An 18,643-nucleotide genomic window follows, 5' to 3' on the forward strand; every position below is an offset into this window, starting at 1 on the left:
TGAGGACGAGGGGGATTCTTTTTTGGTTCTTATTGCGTGGACGGGGTGTGAGGGATGAGGTGCGGGAGATGTGGGAGACACGGTTGAGGGCGTTCTCGACCACCGAGGAGGGGAAGTTACGGTCCTTGAAAAACGAGGACATCTGAGATGTACGGGAGTGGAATGCCTCATCCTGGGAGCAGATGCGGCGGAGGCGAAGGAATTGGGAATAGGGGATAGCATTTTTGCAGGAAGGTGGGTGGGAGGAGGAGTATTCTAGGTAGCTGTGGGAGTCGGTGGGCTTGAAATGAATATCGGTTTCTAGGTGGTTGCCCGATATGGAGACAGAGAGGTCCAGGAAGGGGAGAGAGGTGTTAGAGATGGTCCAGGTAAACTTAAGGTTGGGGTGGAAGGTGTTAGTGAAGTGTATGAACTGTTCGAGCTCCTCGTGGGAGCACGAGGCGGCGCCGATACAGTCATCAATGTAACGGAGGAAGAGGTGGGATTTAGGGCCGGTGTAGGTACGGAAGAGGGATTGTTCCACGTAACCTACAAAGAGGCAGGCGTAGCTTGGGCCCATGCGGGTACCCATGGCTACCCCCTTTGTCTGTAGGAAGTGGGAGGAATTGAAAGAGAAGTTGTTGAGTGTGAGGACGAGTTCGGCTAAGCGGATGAGGGTATCAGTGGAGGGGGACTGGTCGGGCCTGCGGGACAGGAAGAAGCGGAGGGCCTTGAGGCCATCTGCATGGGGAATGCAGGTGTAGAGGGACTGGACGTCCATGGTAAAGATGAGGTGTTGGGGACCGGGGAATTGGAAGTTCTGGAGGAGGTGGAGGGCGTGGGTGGTGTCACGGACATAGGTAGGGAGTTCCTGGACCAAGGGGGAGAAAATGGAGTCTAGATAGTTGGAGATCAGTTCGGTGGGGCAGGAGCAGGCGGAGACAATGGGTCGACCAGGGCATTCAGGTTTGTGATTTTCTATTTACATAGGTGAGAGTTGGCAAGTGGAACAGAAGTTAGAGGAGAGGAAAATTAGAGATTAAAGTTATGGTGGAGAAAAAACACACAAGGAGTGGTAATGGTTGTGGAGAAAATACAAAGCACATATCTAGAGTAAATATTAACTGCAGAACAGAGGGAAGCTAGTGTGCCCTTTTAAACATGTACCTCAATGCTCATTCAACACATACACAATTTTCAAGGGCTTCCTCTTTGTCTGATGGAGACCATCTCCTCAAAGCATTTCCCATTCATTTCCATTTTGTAGGTCTTCCTGAATCCACAGGCTTGCAGAGGTAGAGTATCACTGCAATTCTGAGAGCGAAGCTGCAAATACACTAACTACTGTTTCTTCCTCATCATCATTGCTGTGGGTTTGTGAGCACTTGTGTGGAGCAACATTATTAACTGGGGTTCTACCAAGTTAATTGTGTGCACAAGCTCATTCAAATCTTCAGGGGGTGAAAAACACACCTCTAACTAGAAATTGAATTTTTAAACCACTATAGCAGTGACATTTTTGTGCTTTGAAACAGAGAATTGCCTCTGTCCATTCTTTAGTTAATTTGTGAATGCAATACAATTTATTGTAAAAACAAACAAAATAATGGGTAACCAGATCCAATAAAGGTAATTGCAGATGACAAGGCGCTAGGAGGTAAAAGATGATGCAAATAGATACCACCACATTCCGAATAAAGGATAAAAAAAAAATGAAATCTTAACTCACCACTGACTGTGTAGTTCTTGTGGATGTGGTACTGGCTGGAGTTATAGTGATGCTGCTGGTCATTTTGTTGGGTGAGTTTTTAGGGGCAGTGCAGTTACGAGGGGAGCGTAGAACCGTTCCCATTGTCACCTCCTTGTTCTCGCCGCCACCAGCGACAGACAGAGGCCGAACAGTTATCAGAGAGCTGGTCTCTTCAGTGTAGCTGCTGCTGGGCCTTTTAAACTGACTGCCCAGGTGGATGTGAATCTTGTTGTCCTCGGTCGTTATGATGTTCGCGTTTGGGCTGTATCTTCGAGTCGGTGATGGCGCCGGCTGTTTCTCCGGGGACACTTTGAAAACTGCCCGTCCCGTGCCTGGTTCCTGGCCTTGATCTGGAGGGGCTGAAGACTCGGGGGCTGCCGAGGTGGAAACTGTCATGATCTGAATGGGGGAGGCGGCTCTGTCCGGACAAGCGGACGTGTCCAGAAAGGTAGCCTTGCCTCTCGCTGGAGGGGAGGTGGCCCTGGAGAAAGTGGTGATGGTAACGGGAGACACTGCTCTCTCCGGGGAGAAGGAGCTGTTTGAGGCTTTGCCTTTGGACGCGGCGACAGTGGGGGCGGGCAGGATGGTGATGCGTGGCTTCTGTTGGCCTAGGGTGGGGATAACTGTAGTGCTGGAGAAAAAGTCCTCGGCCGACGGGCTGGTGATTTCCAGAGTGGCTGTGCTGTTGCCGTGGTCAGGGGTCACCCGAATGTGCAATGGCTGGCCCTGCCTCTGGGCCACGATCACCTCCCTGGGGCTTGCACTGGCCTGGGTGGCTCTTTCGGGGCCGTTCTCCTTCTTCTTCATCCAGGGGATCCAGGATCTCCTCAGGTTTAACTCGTTGGCGGCCGGCGGGTAGCGCTCCAGCACTGAGGGCCGCTCCACGGGCTTCTTCTGTCTCAGGTTGCTCATCAGGTGGTTCTCTTCTTGGACGGACTTTCGGATAAAAACCGCGGCATTGTCTTCTTCCCCAAGCCCGTTGGACGGGCTCTCGGTCTGGACGGCAGTGGATGTAACGGGGACATCGACCATCCTTCTGCCATTGAGGCAGGGCCTCAGGGCCCGGCTGTAGCGTTTGGAAAGCTCCAGCTCCTTCGCCAAGCTGACCACCTCCTGGCCCATGTCCTTGTTTTTGCTCTCCTCTTGTTGGAACTTCTTCCGGAGGATGGAGTAATCGGCCTGCAGTTGGGAGAGCTGGTCCTCCTTGTTCATCAGCTCATGAATCTTCTCCTTGAGTGCTTGAACCTCCGCCTCCTCAAGTCGAAGCCGGTTGCGGGCCTCGGCCTCCTGGCTCAGGGCTTCTCCTTTCTCTGTAAGCTTGCCCCTGGTCATCTGCTTTTTCATTTCTTCTAGCTGCTGGGTCAAGAGATTCGCCTTGTCCTGCTCGGTCTTGAATTTCTGCTCGAGCTGATCGTATTCATCCTCAGTCTTCATCAGGTCACCTTCCACCACCTCCAACTGCTTCAATCGAGATTTCAACAGCTCGATTTCCAGCGTTAGTTCTTTTATTCTGTTATTGTCGAGTCCAGTGTCTTCCGGAAGTCTGACGATTTCTTTCTTGGTCTTATTTCGGAGGGTATCACTTTCAGCCTCTTCCACACGGTCAAGCCTCTTCTTCAACAGGCCAACTCTAAAGCTCAGCTCATTAGATTTTTGTTCTTCATCGTGGAGCTTTACCTTCAAATCATTTCTTTCATTGAGCAGGGCAGACACTTTCTCCTCCATCTCGGATTTCAATTTGAGAAGCTTCTTGCTTTCTTCGATCAGTTTTTCTGTTACCTCTGTTGTTTTATTTTGTTCCTGCATCAACTTGCTATTAAGGTCATTCACTTTCTGTTCTTCCTGATGCAACTTTTCTGCCACACTTCTCCTCTCGTCTACTAACATCACAGTAAAAGACTTCAGCTTTGTCAAGTCATCTTTCAAGAGGAATTCACTTTTTCCCAGTCTGGCCTCTGATGTTTCGAGTTCTTTCACTCGGGCTTTCACCAATTCCAACTCATTGGCCAAGTCTTTGGTCAGATTCCTTTCTTTATCTAAGCTAACATGCAACTGTGAACACTCAGATTTGCTTTTGTTAAAGGCACCTTCCAACTTTTCTAGATCAACCATTCTCTTCTGTAGTTTTTCCACTTCCAGTTTCAAGTCCTTACTGTGGAGCTCTTCCTTTTCCAATTTCTTTTTTAGTTCTCTGCCCTGATCTTCTGCCTTAGTTATCTCTTCATCTTTTCCCTCCATCTCCAGTACCCGCTTTCGCAGGTTTTCCACCTCAGCCATCAGACTGGAATTTCCACACTGCCCATGGCTAATTTTAGCCCGCAATTCCTGAAGTTCCTCCTCGGCCTTCTGTAGGCTCTTGTTAGCTTCCTCCAGCTGTTCAAGTCGGCGGTTTAAACTGGACAGCTTTTGTCGTAACTGGCGGTTCTGAGATTCTTGGGTGGCTAGTTTGGCCATCATCTCATCATGCTCCTGCAAAGACTTGGCAGACTTGTGTCCAAGTTCTGCCTCAAGCCGGATTACCTTCTGACTTTCCTCCCTAGCTCTCTCATCAAGACTTTGGAATTTCGCTTCCTCCTCTTGGAGCTTCTGGCCCAGTTCCTGCAACTTCTGCGCTTGCTGGCCGAGCTGTTCAATGTGAATCTGTCGTTCATCCACTAGCATCAGTGCAAATGATTTCAACTTGCCCAACTCCTCTCGCACTTTGCTCAATCGCTTGTTGTTCTCTTTTTCCTTCCGTGCCTGGTAGGATTTTTCTTGTTCAAGCAATTTCTTCAACCTAGGGATGAGAAAGGTTGCATGAGAATGGAATTAAAAATCATCAGGAACTGAGATTAATCATGTCTCAAGGGTCCTCTTAAGTAATTATTTTTTAAAAAATACACCTTTAAGGACAGTCTTGGTTGCCTATTGCAACTGGAAAGACGAAGAGCAATTAGCAATTAGATATGTGGCAATCAGAAGCTATGATGGTTAATTTAAACTTTCATGACAATTGGCTAATTGCTATGTTTGAACGACAACTTAAAATTTTACATCACAACAAGGGAGGGTTCTTATGGCATAGTGGCAGTGTCCCTAACTCTGAGCCAGAAGGACTGTGCTCAGGTCCTATCTGCCCCAGACTGGATGTCATAATGTGTCTGAATAGGTTGATTAAAATAAATACATCACAACAATACGCAAAGAAAACCCTGTGAGAATTGAAGTTGAAGCCGTACATGAGAGAAAGGAATAGAAGGTTATGATGATGTTGCATGAGGAAGGATGAAGAGGAAGCTGGCACTTGAGCAGAAACACTAGTTGCACAGAAATGAGTTGTTTTAGTGCTGTATCTTTTATACACCTCTTTCACCAAGATTTGAGACAGCAATCCTTACATATCTAAATTTCAAATATTCATTTGGTTAAGCTCCTGTAAAGTGTCTTAAAAACATTTTACTTTATTAAAGGCACAATAAGATATAAGATTTTGGTGGAAAAATGAGATGATAATCCAGACTCTAGGACTGATTGAAAGATTTTAATTTTTGATCAATATCTTGGCAAGCATGTAACATGAGAAATAGATATTTTCCAGCTGAAAGTCTGAATATGCAAGTCAAAGGGAATTTAGTACTCACTGGCCTCTGAAGATCAAAATGACAGTTTGAGAAAATAGTGACAAATAACTATTGTCTTTGTGACCTATAAATACCTCTATATAACTTAGCCAAGATTAAACAATTGAATTATCACTGCTAGCTCCGTGCTCACCAGCTTAAAATATTTTATTGTGACATTTCTGAATCTACCGAGAAATGAGAACAGGTATTTATTCCAGAAGGTGTGCTGATAGGTACATCCACTATTATCATTGACTGATGATTCTCCCTGATGATCCAGCATAACCGTCAAGTGTGTTATGTTATAAAGCGAAGGTTGAACCCCTGCCTCTGAGAACTAAAAGCAAAACACCCAGAGGAGCACCTTGCCCATTAATCTGAAAAAGGAGTGTGAAAAGTAGTGTAACCTGCCTTTCAGCAACTTCTAGTTGTTAATATATCCCTGATACTCACTTTAAAATCAACAAGTACCAATTTATTTATCTAACTCTAACAGTGAACAAATTAACTAAACTATTAACAAACTGAATGAACCCTTTGTAGCTACTAACAGTTCCTGAATAAAACAAGATTCTATTGGTATGCTGTTCCAATAAATACAAGTCACACCTATTTTATGAAAGTAGAATTTAGTCTGTCAAAATTACAGCCAGGTTACGTGTCTTCCAGAATATTCTGTGCCTTCTTGGTCGATTCTTCTGTCAGAAATATTTACTAGTTGTGCCATGGGAACCTTTATTATTTAGACGGTGCTTTCTCTAAGACATAGAGGAGTCTGTGAGAACCAACAATTCTGTCGAGAGTTGAGGACTGTTAGTTCTAGTGGATGGCAGTTAGCTCTTGGGCTTTGTAAACTACGCTCTTTTTATACCTTTGATAAAGTATCAATATTTCTTACAATAGGATTGGTCCTATGTTGTCAAAACCATCAGATTTAAGTTTAATAGTCTTTTGGTATCTAAGTGCCTGGTTCAAATTGATTGGCTAAATTCAAAACCTGTCTTGGTAAAAACTGCTGCTTGGCTTGCTAACTGTACGGCCTTTCGATACAAATTTTTCAGTTCAGATGATCTGTGTACATGCAAACTTTCATGCTGCTACTCAAACATCCATTTTAAATCCTGAGCATAGAAAAAGCACTTCATCTTTTAAAGGGGCCACATAATGCTTTCCCCCCTGCATTTTACAAACACCAAATTCTAACTTACTGCCTCCCAATCCACAAGTACTCCACCCAACTTCGCAACACCGCCCGCCTCAAGAAAAAGATGAATCATCATTCTGAAAAGATGGCTTTTTTTTTGTTACAACCTTAACTCCATGATATTACTAGATGCATTGCTCATTAATCTATATACACGACACTGGACACTATCGTTTCTATCTTATATTGACTTTTCTAAAACTTGTGATAAAGCATCCGTATAACATGTACAAGCTGTAAATTAAATGCTTGTAACATGAGACGCCAATGAAATAATCTGGTGTTCTTGTCCTTAAACCTTCTCAGAAATGTCAAAGGATTGTGATCGGTATACACAATCACCTCTGATGCATTGTTTGCAAAGTAAATATTAAAATGTTGAAAGGCCATTACCAAACTCAATAACCTTTTTCTGATGGTTGAATATTTTTTCTGGAGGATATTGAGGTTTTTTTTGAAAAATACCCGATTGGCCTTTCAATTCCACAATCATCCTCCTGTAACAACACAGCTCCAACAACTACATCACTTGTGTCGATGACGACTTTGAAGGATTTTTAAAAAATTTGGTGTGGCTAAAACTAGTGTGGTGGTTACACTGCTTTTAATTTCTCAAATGCCTCCTGGCATTGTTCTGTCCAGCGAAGTTTTGTGTTCTTTTTTAACAAATCCGTCAATGGTGCCAGTACACTACTAACGTTTGGTACAAATTTCCAGTAGAATCTGCTCAATCCTAAAAGTCGTGGCGCTTGCTTCTTCAGGGATGGTCTTGGCAATTCCTTGATGGCCTTTGTCTTCACGTTCTTCAGTGTTATCCGTCCGGTTCCAATGATGTGCTGTAAGAATGTCACTTCTGCCTTTGCGAATTCTGTTTTTGCCATGTTTATGACTAACTTTGCCTTCCATAGTCTCTCAAAGAGTCTGCCAAATGCTCTGTGATCTTTCCATGAATGGCTAAAGATCACTAAATCATCTATATAAACGGCACAATTAGTCAATCCTGCAACAACTCTGTTCATAAGCCTTTGAAAAGTGGCTGGTGCATTTTTCATCCCAAAGGGCATTACTTTAAATTGATATTGCCCATTTGCCATTACAAAAGCAGAAACTTCTTTCACTCTCTCTGACAAAGGTACTTGCCAGTAACTGCAAAGTAAATCCAACTTTGTGTTGCAAGTGGCTTGTCGTACTTTTTCCACACACCCAATTCCAAGGCTGGAGGACTATGAGTCGGATTTGGTCACAGCGTTGACCTTCCAATAATCTACGCAGAATTGTTGAGAACCAACATGATTGGTGAACTCCACTCACTTTGATTCATCTCTATGATGTCTTCTTGGAGCATCGCTTCCACTTTCTTCTGAACCTGCGCTACTTTGAGATAATTAGGCCTGTGAGGGTGTTGTTTTATTGGAACAGCATTTCCTACACCAATCTCATGTACTATGGAATTAGTCCTCCCCGTTCTATTTCTACATAGGCCCTCATAGCACTGTAACAAGTCTTTCAATTCAGTTTTCTGTACCTGGGACAGATAGCTCACTATCCTGTCCCATTCCTTAAGGACTTCCTCATTATTCAAATTATTCTGAGGCACATCAAAATCCAAATCATCTGGATTTGATTTCTCACTCTGAGTAGCAGTAACTAGTATTTGTTTCTCCAATTCCCTTTCCCTGTCGTAGTAAGGTTTCAGCATGTTCACGACATACCCGATTTTTTTTTTAGATAATTCACCTGATGTAACCTCTTCTCAATCTGATAGGGACTGCTAAAAATTGCCTTGAAGGGATCTTCTTCCACTGGTAACAGCACCAATTTTTTATCCCCACTGGCAAACATACGAATTTTAGATTTCTTATCTGCTTCTTGTTTCATTAGATGCTATGCCACCTTCAAATGTTGTCTAGCTAATTCACCTACTCTGTTTTAACTTTCTCTCACCTCAGATACATAATCCAATTGTAAGATCTCTGACTTCGGATCTATCAACATATCCTTAATTAATTTTAAAGGCCCTCTTATTTCGTGTCTGAATATCAATTCAAATGGAGTAAACTAAGTCGATTCATTTGGAGCATCTTTAATAGTAAATAATATAAATGGGATACCTTTATCCCAATCATTTGGGTAATCTTGGCAATAAGCCCTCAACATTGTCTTTAGAGACTGGTACCTCCTGTCCAGTGCTCCCTGGAATTTAGGATGGTATGCACTTGATTTAAAGTGTTTGGTGTCTAAACTATCCATGATCTCCTTAAGTAATTTGGCAGTAAAATTGGACGCTAGGTCTGACTCAATCTCCATGGGTAGTCCATAACGGGTAAAGAAAACAAGCCACTCCTCCACAACAATTTTTGCCTTGAGATTCCATATTGGATTTGCATCTGGAAACCTGGTAGGCACATCATTATTGTTAGCAAATGCTGGTTCCCACTTTTGGTTTTAGGGAGGGGGCATGCACAATCTATTGTAGCCCGCATAAAAGGGTCTTCAAATGCAGTAATTGACATTAAAGACACTGGTTTTATCACTGCCCGTGGCTTTCCTACCATCTGCCGTGTATGACAGGTTCGGGAAAATTCAACCACATCTTTATATAATCCAGGCCAATAAAAATGCTTTTGTATCTTAGCCTGAGTCTTCCTCACTCTTAAATGACCTCCTAGAGGTAATTTGTGCTGTCTGCAATACATCCCGTTTATATTCTATCGGCAACACAATCTGGTGCACTTCCGCACATTTCTCATCTGCACTAACCTGCCAACATCTCCATTTCCGCCTTAAAATTTTATCCTTAAAGTAATAACATTCTAGAATACATTCTGATGCATTTACCAAGTAGGCTTTATGATATAAATCCTTTATCATCTCATCTTTTTGTTGTAACTCCATTAATCTTTCAGAACTAAACACCTCTGCCTGATCCTCTACCTGCTTAGATTTTTCCTTAACCATTTCAAACAGAATGTCAGCTAACTGGACCTCAACTCCTTTATCTTTCTGTTTTGTTTTCCCTTCTTGTTTTAACTTATGGCTGTGGAATCTTGTCACCACACAATCTGGAAAAATTCCAGGGTAATTTTCTTTTAACCCCTCCATTCCCTGGTTTTCTTTTGGCTTTTCCACGAAAATGGGCATCACTCCCACCTGTGATCCAGCTGTTTCCATGAATAATCTGTATGCCTGGAGTAGCCAATTTTTCCATCACTCCCACTGTCACTTCCCCACTCTTGATTGGATTTTCTAGCCTTGTCTTACGCAGGGGAACACTACTCCTCTCTCCATTTATTTCACAGATTACACTTTGGGCAATATTTCAGAAGAAGTGAATATATTTTCAACTCTTAGTATTAGAAACAGACTAGTTCCCATATCTCGCAATATTTTAACTTCTTTACCTACTGTTCTACCTGAGTAAACCTTACCCACAGAGGGGGAGTCTTTGAAATGATCGGGCGCTGTCTTACTATCCAGCCCGTGACTAGGCTGTGAACTCTCCTGCAGCTCCTTGACTTCTCTTAACATTTCCTTCACCACCTTAAAAAATCTCACTGGTTTAGCCTCTTTTACCACATCCTTTTTCCCAATGCCTCTCTTATTCTACCAGCACTGTGACTTTGTGTGTCCCACCTTCTTGCAGTAAAAACACCTGAGATCTTTCACCTCTTTTCCACCCTCTTGAGTAACTTTTTTCACATGTAGTAAACTGTTCCCAGTGTGATCTACTTTCTGTTTTTCATTGAAGGATCCCCTCTTTCCCAATTTCCATCCCTCATGGAATGAAATTGCTGTCGGAAACTAGATTTCAATTTATGCACTAATGCATATTCATCCATCATTTCTACAGCTCTTCTCGCTGTTTAAACTTCCTGTTCCTCAACATGAGTTCTTATCATTTCTGGAAGTGAGTTTTTGAACTCCTCCAGCAGAATAATCTCTCGAAGAGCCTCATATATCTTTTCTATCTTTAATGCTTTCACCCATCTATCGAAATTCTCTGTTTAATTCTATCAAATTCGATATAAGTCTGACCTGGATCCTTTCTTACATTTCTGAGCTATTGTCTATATGCTTCTGGTACCAATTCATAAGCACTTTTACTTTTTTACTTCTTCATATTCTCCTCACACCTCCTCACCTCCTCTGACAGCACTGCAAACACCTCACTAGGCCTGCCTACCAACTTGGTCTGAATTAACATTACCCATACAGTCTCTGGCCAGTTCATCTGTTTAGCCAAGTTCTCAAAAGGAAATGAAAAAGTCTTCTACATTTTTTAAATCAAAATTTGGTAAGGTTTTGACATATTTGTATATATCCCTACCAGGTCTTTGGCTACAATGGGTTTGCTCATTATCGCTATCCTCCTCACTTATAAATTAACTTTCCTGTTTAATTGCCAACTTCTGAAGTTCAAACTCTTTTTCTTCTGCCAGAGTGATTCTTCCCTTTTCATTTTGTTCTGCCAGGGCAATTCTTCCTTTTCTCTTTCCTCTGGTCTTAACTGTAATTCAAACAGTTTCAGTTCCCTTTCTTTCCCTTCAGCTAGGACTCTTCTTTCCTGTTCTTTCTCTTCAACTAGGAATCTCCTTGCCCCTTCTTTGTCCTCTCACTCCAGTTGTCTCATTTGCAATTTAATTTTTTATAACTCCACTGCACTTGACTGTTTCTCTGATATACCTAAATGCTTGACTAACTCTGTTATATTTCAGCTTTCTTATTATCCCTAGTTAAACCCAATTTTAGCCTATCTGCTAATATTAAAAGTGCCACTTTTTCTGTCTTTCTAAACTTTTTTGGCAAATTTGGGAAGCATCTTCAACCCCCAGAACCTCTTCAGCAATGTTAAGAGTCATTTCTCCACTTTTGATTTAACCAACAACAAGCCAGCAAAATTAAACAGATATTCCACTTCTCAATTAAGTTATTTTTAAAGACCTACGACAACACTCCCCAAGTCTATTTAAAACTGCTGGGACCTTTCCTACCCCAAATCTGTTCAATTCTGCCCAGATCCATCCAAATCCTGGACGACAAGCCCCCAGTCTGTTATAAAGTCGAGGTTGAACCCTCTCTGAGAACTAAAACTGAAACACCCAAAGAGGAGCACCTTGCCCTATAATCTGAAAATGGAGCAGGAAATTGGTGTAACCTGCCTTTCAGCAACTTCTAGTGGCTAAATAAAATAAATCCCTGGCACTCACTTTACAATCAACAAGTAACAATTCATTTATCTAACTCTAACAGTGAACAAATTAACTAAAGTATTAACAAACTGAATAAGCGCTTTTAACTATTAACTATTCCTGAATAAAACAAGATTCCATTGGTGCGCTGTTCCAGTAAAGACAAGTTCCACTTATATAAAAAAGGGAATTTAGTCTCTCGAAATTATAGCCAGGTAATGTGTCTTCCAGAATGTTCTGTGCCTTCTCCGTCGATTCCTCTGTCAGGAATATTAACTAGTTGTGCCATGGGTACCTTAGTTATTTAGATGGTGCTTTCTCTAAGACATAGATGAGTCTGTGAGAACCAGCGATTCTCTCTCGAGAGCTGAGAGCTGTTAGCTCTGGCAGGTGACAGGTAGCTCTGGGGTTTTGTCCGGCTAACTCCTTTTTATACCCTTGATGACATTTCAGTATTTCTTACATTAGGATTGGTCCTATGTTGTCAAAACCATCAGATTTAAAATTAACAGGCTTTTGGGATCTAAGTGCCTGGTTCAAATTGATTGGCTAAATTCAAAACTTGTTGTCTTGGTAAAAACTGCTGCTTGGCCTGCTAACTGTATGGCCTTTCAATATAACTGTTTCAATTTGGGTGCTGTCTATGTACTTGCAAACTTTAAAGTTGCTGCTAACAGCCATCCATTTTAAATCTCTAAGCGCAGAAAAAGCACATCATCTTTTAAAGGGACCACACAATGCTTTCCTCCCTATCATTTTACAAATGCCAAATTTTAACTTCCTGCCTCCCAGTCCAAAGTACTCTACCCAACTTCATAACAATTATAAAGCCCAGTTTAATAATAAACAAAATAAACTTTTGATGAGTAGCTGAAACCACAAAATAAGTTTTAAAATAACTTTAAGCCTGAACATTTACATTAATAAAAACATAACCTCAGTGGATCTGGGAGCATCTTAGACGAGACAAACACACTTAAGATCTCCAGTGCAATAGCTTCTTTGGATCTTGGCATAATTTTATCTGGCAATTTACAAAGCTGTCAGAATGGAGCCAGGGGCTTCTGGACTTGGCCCTCAAAAGACAAGAAGCTTAATGTGAACTGCCTGTTCCTGAATCACTCAAAGACATTCAGACATGTTCTAATTATTTTGGTGGGTGAAGACCAATCTCTGAAAGGGTCTTGTTGTGGTGTCCCAAACCTCTGAGCTAAGAAGGTCTGGTTTTACATCCCACAACATGATATCTTGACCACAGAAGTGTGTTGTAACATGCCCATAAGGTGGATAAAAAGACCAAGCCTTTAAATTCAATCACATTAGTTGTATGCCATACTGAGAAGAGGGTTCCACTTACCATTTTAATCTGATCACATTGCACAATGGACCTGGGAATGTATATGACCTGACCATGGTTGGTGACTGGCTGGTTGTTGAAGTACGGCCATGTGACATATATTTAAAGGAATTGCTTTTTCCAAGATCCATCAAGGATTGGAAAGACCTTGAATGGATAACAGCAAGAGGAGATTCTCTTTGCTACCTCTAGCAGTGTAACTAACCAGCCAGTATTCCCCAGGACAGTTATGTGATTTAGGCCTTTGTTCCAGATTGGCGTTTGCCATGATGCTGTTTAAACTATAATTCCATTTAATTTGTGTTTATACAGTACATTTCTGTGCAGTCTTCCTGTGACCTGATGTGACAACTTCAGCAGCCCAAACCCCACAATCCTCTATTCCCACTCACCCAGCTCTGATGGCACCAGTACCAGTTTGGGCAACTTACAGTTGTTTTTGCTGCTACAGACATGACTCTATGATCGTATATGTTGCCTGTGTGGTACCAAGGTCAAGGATGCCACAGAGCGGCTCCAGGATATTTTTCTGGGGAGAGTGATCTACCAAAGCCCATGGTCACTGTTGGTATCAACAAAAAGGTAGGCAGGGAATATGGTCCTGCAGTCAGAATTTAGAGAGCCAGGTAGTAAATTAGCAAGCTGGACTTCAAACGTAATCCACATTCCTCCCGGTAGCGCGTGCAAATGAGTAAAGCAATAGCATGATAAAACAGATGAATAGAGTCAGAGCGCTATACAGCATGGAAACAGACCCTCTGGTCCAACTCGTACATGTTGACCAGATATCCTAAATAAATTTAGTCCCATTTGCCAGCATGTGGCCCATATCCTTCTAAACTCTTCCTATTCATGTACCCATCCAGATGCCTTTTAAATGTTCTAATTGTACCGGCCTCCACCAGTTCCTCTGGCAGCTCATTCCATACATGCACCACCCTCTGTGTCAAAAAGTTGCCCCTAAGGTCCCTTTTAAATCTTTCCCCTCTCACTTTAAACCTATACCCTCTAATTTTGGATTACCACACCCTGGGGAAAATATCTTGGCTATTAACACCATCTGCGCTGCTCATGATTTCATGAACCTCTCAGGTCACCCCTCAGCCTCCGATGCTCCAGGGAAAATAGCCCCTGTCTATTCAGCCTCTCCCCATAGCTCAAACCCTCCAAAACTGGCAACATCCTTGTAATCTTTCCTGAACCCTTTCAAATTTCAAAACACCCGTCCTATAGCAGGGAGACCAGAACTGCAGGCAATATTCCAAAAGTGGCCGAATCAATGTCCTGTACAGCTGCGACATGACCTCCCAACTCCTATACTCAATGCATAACTAGAAAGACGTTGCAGGAGTGCTTCAAAGTCCTGGGACACTGGAAATGGTGCGAGGTGAAATGGAACATGTACAAGCCAATGGGTTATCCCCAAATAGAACTAGAACTGATTCAGAGATAGTCGGAACTGCAAATTTTCTTGTAGGATGTTTTGCTTGTGCTGTTGAGGAGGCTTTAAACTAAATCTGCAAGGGTGCAGAATCCAGGAGAAAATATTAGAGATTAATACAAGAGTGCATAAAATATTAGGACAATCAGCACTAGATGAGAGAGTAGTAAATTAATAGGTAGAGTTGGGATGATGGAGAAATTAAAACATTCTAAATCAGGGTTATACAGCTAGTATTGAATGCATGATATACAGCAAAGAGGATTGCTGAGTTTCAGGTGCAGATTGCCATGTGGAGTTATGATGTGGCAATATCAGAGAGTTGGCAGAAGCACAGGAAGGACTGAGTGCTAAATATTCCTTACTACCAGGTGTCCAAGAAAGTTAGGAAAGGAAGAAAAAGAGGAGGGTGGTGGTCTTGGTAAAGGAGACTATTGCAGCATTGGAAAAAGAAGATGCCTCAAGGGTTCAGTGGCAAAGTTGGTTTGTCTGGGGCTAAGGAACAAGAAGTGTAGATTTACATGCTCAGTGTAGTCTATAGGCCATCAATCTTTGGGAAAGATATAGAAGAACAAACATGCAGGAAAATTTCAGAGAGGTGCAGGCATTATAGAATAGTTATAATGGGAAACTTCAGTTGCTGATTATTTACTGGGAGAGTGGTGATGTTAACAGCAGAAAGGGCAAGCATTCTTAGATGGTGTTCAGGAGAATTTTGGATAGCAGAATGTGTACAGTTCAACCAGAAAAGAAGCACTGCTGGGCCTGGTAAACAGGAAGAATTGGTTCCTGCTCAGAAAAGGATCAAGAACAATAGGGCACAGATTTACAAAATAAATAGATGAGATGTCAAAGTAAAGCTCTTTCACACAAGTAAGTGGTTCAGATCTGAAAGACGCTGACTGGAAACGTGGTGGAGGCAGGTTCAATTGAAGCATTCCAGAAGCAATTGGATGATTATTTGAATAGAAATAATGTGCAGGGCAAGATGCTCATTCTGAGAACCAATGGAGACACACTGGGCCGAATGACCTTCTTCTGCACTGTAACAGTTCTGTGGTTCTGAGTTCTGTAATCCTGTGATTAGCTCTAAATGTATCTTTTAACAGTGTTGGATATTCCTGTTAAGTTGTTTTGTGCATGTTATGTGGTAGCATTCAATGCTAGAAAGGTAGGTTGCAGATCAGTTATTCAACCCCAATTTCCTCTAAAACATTAATTTCACATCTCACTGTGATTTCTGGAAGTGATTACTTTTAATGTGTTCACCCATTTCCCTTGCTTTATAGCAGTCTTTACCCATCCTTGTATTTAGATCAGAAAGAGTACAAATTAATGGTTTCCAGTTGGATACAAACAGCATCAGGGTGCACTTTGCTTGAAATTATAATGATTTGCTAAAGTTAAAGTTCAATTTTCTGCCTAAACTGGTATTTGAAAAATCACACAAGAAAGTATCCATGAGCCAGTGCAATCAAGCAGCATAATAGGATATCGCTGTTTATCTTGGCATTAAAAAAAGTCCTTGATAAATGGTAACGTGGTGCAGCTTTGTTAATGCAGGGTAAATAAAAGCATTTTTACAAAGTATCTAGTACACCATAGAATCCTGTAATCCCTACAACCCAAGCAGGCCATTTGGCCCATCGAGTCCACACTGACCCTCCGAAGAACATCTCACCCAGATCCACCCCGTCTCTGTAACCCTGCATTTCCCATGGCTAATATGTCTAGCCTGCACATCCCTGGGCACAATGGGCAATTTAGCACAGCCAATCCACCGAACCTGGATATCTTCAGACTGTGGGAGGAAACCAGAGCATCCGGAGAAGACCCATGCAGACACAAGGAGAACGTGCAAACTCGACACAGACAATCGCCTGAGGCTGGAATCGCATCCGGCTCCCTGTAAAGCAGCGGTGCTAACCACTGAGCTACCATATCGCCCACACCTGTGAGTAAACTGATTTTAAATAAAAATGACTTTTAAAAAACTAACCGTAATCTTTTATTAGTTACATTACAGCAGACAGTTTCTTAGTAATTTAATATTTTACTTAAATGTTATAAAAACTTACCAGCTAGTGGGTTTATGTTCGCATATCTAGCTTAATTTGAAAATCCTCTTTGAACAGGCACAATGAAGAGAAATTTACCGGACCATTAATTTGATCTGGTGGCAAAGTTCCCTTCAACACAATGTTATCTGAACCAGTGTTAAAGACATTGCATGCATTTTAAATTTTGCAATATGTTATGCTGCTTTGGCTGATTACGTGTGAAAAATGCAAATAAGACCAGTACAAACGAGTAGAAACTCGAGACCCAGATCACTCCATTCAGACTAGTTAAGTCCTGACAGAATTCATCCAGGATAAAAGTAAAATAATGCAACTGCAATCAGATGAAGAAAAGGGAAGTACTGGAAATACTCAGCTGATCTGGCAGCTGTTGTGTTATGTCTCACAATCAGTATACTTTAAAGAGATAAGCTCATGATATCATACAATCATAGCACGTGACCTGTGGGTATAAGAGTCTCTTATGCCATTTCAACTTGGATCATGTGAAGTATGACACTACTTATGGAGGCATGTTGCTCTTTGTAATCTCATAAAATTAATGTGAGCCCAAAGATTGATGTGCCTGTTAATGTAATATTTATGTATATTATTGAGTTGCAATAAATCTCCATTGGATTCTAACTTTACATTTCAATGGCATTACCATTACTCAATCCCCTACTATCAACATCCTGGGCATTCTATTGACCAGAAACCAAACTGGACAAATCATATAAATACAGTGACTGCAAGAGTAGGTCAGAGATTTGGAATCCTGCAGAAAGTAACTCATCTCCTGAGTCTCTAAAGCCTGTCCATTTACAAAGCAAAGTCAAGAATATGATTGAACACTCCCTAGTTGTCTTGATAAGTACAGCTCCAATTATATTCAAGAAACTTGACACCATTCAGGACAAAACAGCCTACTTGATTGGCACATCATCCACAACCATTCACTCCCTCCACCACTGATGCTCAGTAGTAGTAGGGTCAGAATTACAAGATGTACTGCAGGAATTCACCAAGGCTCCTTAGGCAGCATCTTCCAAACCTATAACCGCTTCTTTCCACACATGGAAAACCTCCCTTTGCAAGTTTCTGTCCAAGCCATTCACCATCCTAACTTGGAAGTGTATCATCAGTCCTTTAGTATCTATTTGTCAATGTCCTGGAATTCCCTCCTTATCGTTATCAGCAGCAGTCCCTCGCAGACGAGGATGAATCTCTTCCACTCTCAGGGGAGTCTGTAGTTGGCTGTACAGACTGATGCTGCTACTACAGGCTGTGTTACACTTGAAGGTGGTGGTCACAGGAAGGAGTGGTTGAGACATCGGTGTGGAAATGCGCTCCTTTCACTGTTTTCGCCTGGCTTCCATTTTTTCCTGATGGCAAGTCTCGAGGGACTTGAGGCCTTCCCTGATGCTCCTCCTCCACTTTGGACGGTCTTGGGTCAGTGATTCCCAGGTGTCTGTGGGAATTTTGCACTTCACTAGTGAGGCCTCTGTCCACCTGGCGCTCTCTCCCTAAGGGCACAGGGACTGCAGCAGCTCAAGCAGGTAGCTCATGGCCACCTTCTCCAGGGTGAGTTGGAAGGTAATAAATGCTGGCACAGCCAGCGACACCCACATCTCATGAATTTTTTTTTAAAAAAGGTGTAAAAATCTTGTATGAGACCCATTGCAAATCCACAAAATGAAGAGTGTGAAAAGGCAGGCAAAGGTATGAGCACCTCTGATTACTTGGACTGCATCTTTTGAGCAGCTGCAGCTATGGAAATGCCTCGGCCTCCATGACCCACATAAAAGATTCCTGCCACAACGACTGACATATTTCAATGCAAGATGTTATGAAATGCAAGTACAATTCACCAAGCATGTAAACATTCTGAAATGTATCGATTGGAGTGAATATGCATTTACCTAGTAAAGGCCATGAGATACACTATCTTTTACTTTCACATGCTCACACATACCACAATCAGCAGACCTGAATTTTCATTGAGAGCAAGTGTAGTCACATGTATGCAGGAATTTAGCAGACTGTTTTATTTTGGCACTG

General features: G+C 42.1%; 1 protein-coding gene across 1 annotated transcript in view; it reads right to left on the minus strand.

Moving 5' to 3' along the window:
• Positions 1-18,643, minus strand: part of LOC109929780 (filamin-A-interacting protein 1-like) — a 393,800-nt gene that overhangs the window by 68,786 nt on the left and 306,371 nt on the right. The window contains exon 5 of the mRNA XM_048600953.1: positions 1,709-4,505. Within this exon, the coding sequence (XP_048456910.1) occupies positions 1,709-4,505 (2,797 nt within the window). The remainder of the gene's footprint in view (positions 1-1,708; positions 4,506-18,643) is intronic.

This window comes from Rhincodon typus, chromosome 9 (assembly GCF_021869965.1).
Source record: "Rhincodon typus isolate 14 chromosome 9, sRhiTyp1.1, whole genome shotgun sequence".
NCBI lineage: Eukaryota > Metazoa > Chordata > Chondrichthyes > Orectolobiformes > Rhincodontidae > Rhincodon > Rhincodon typus.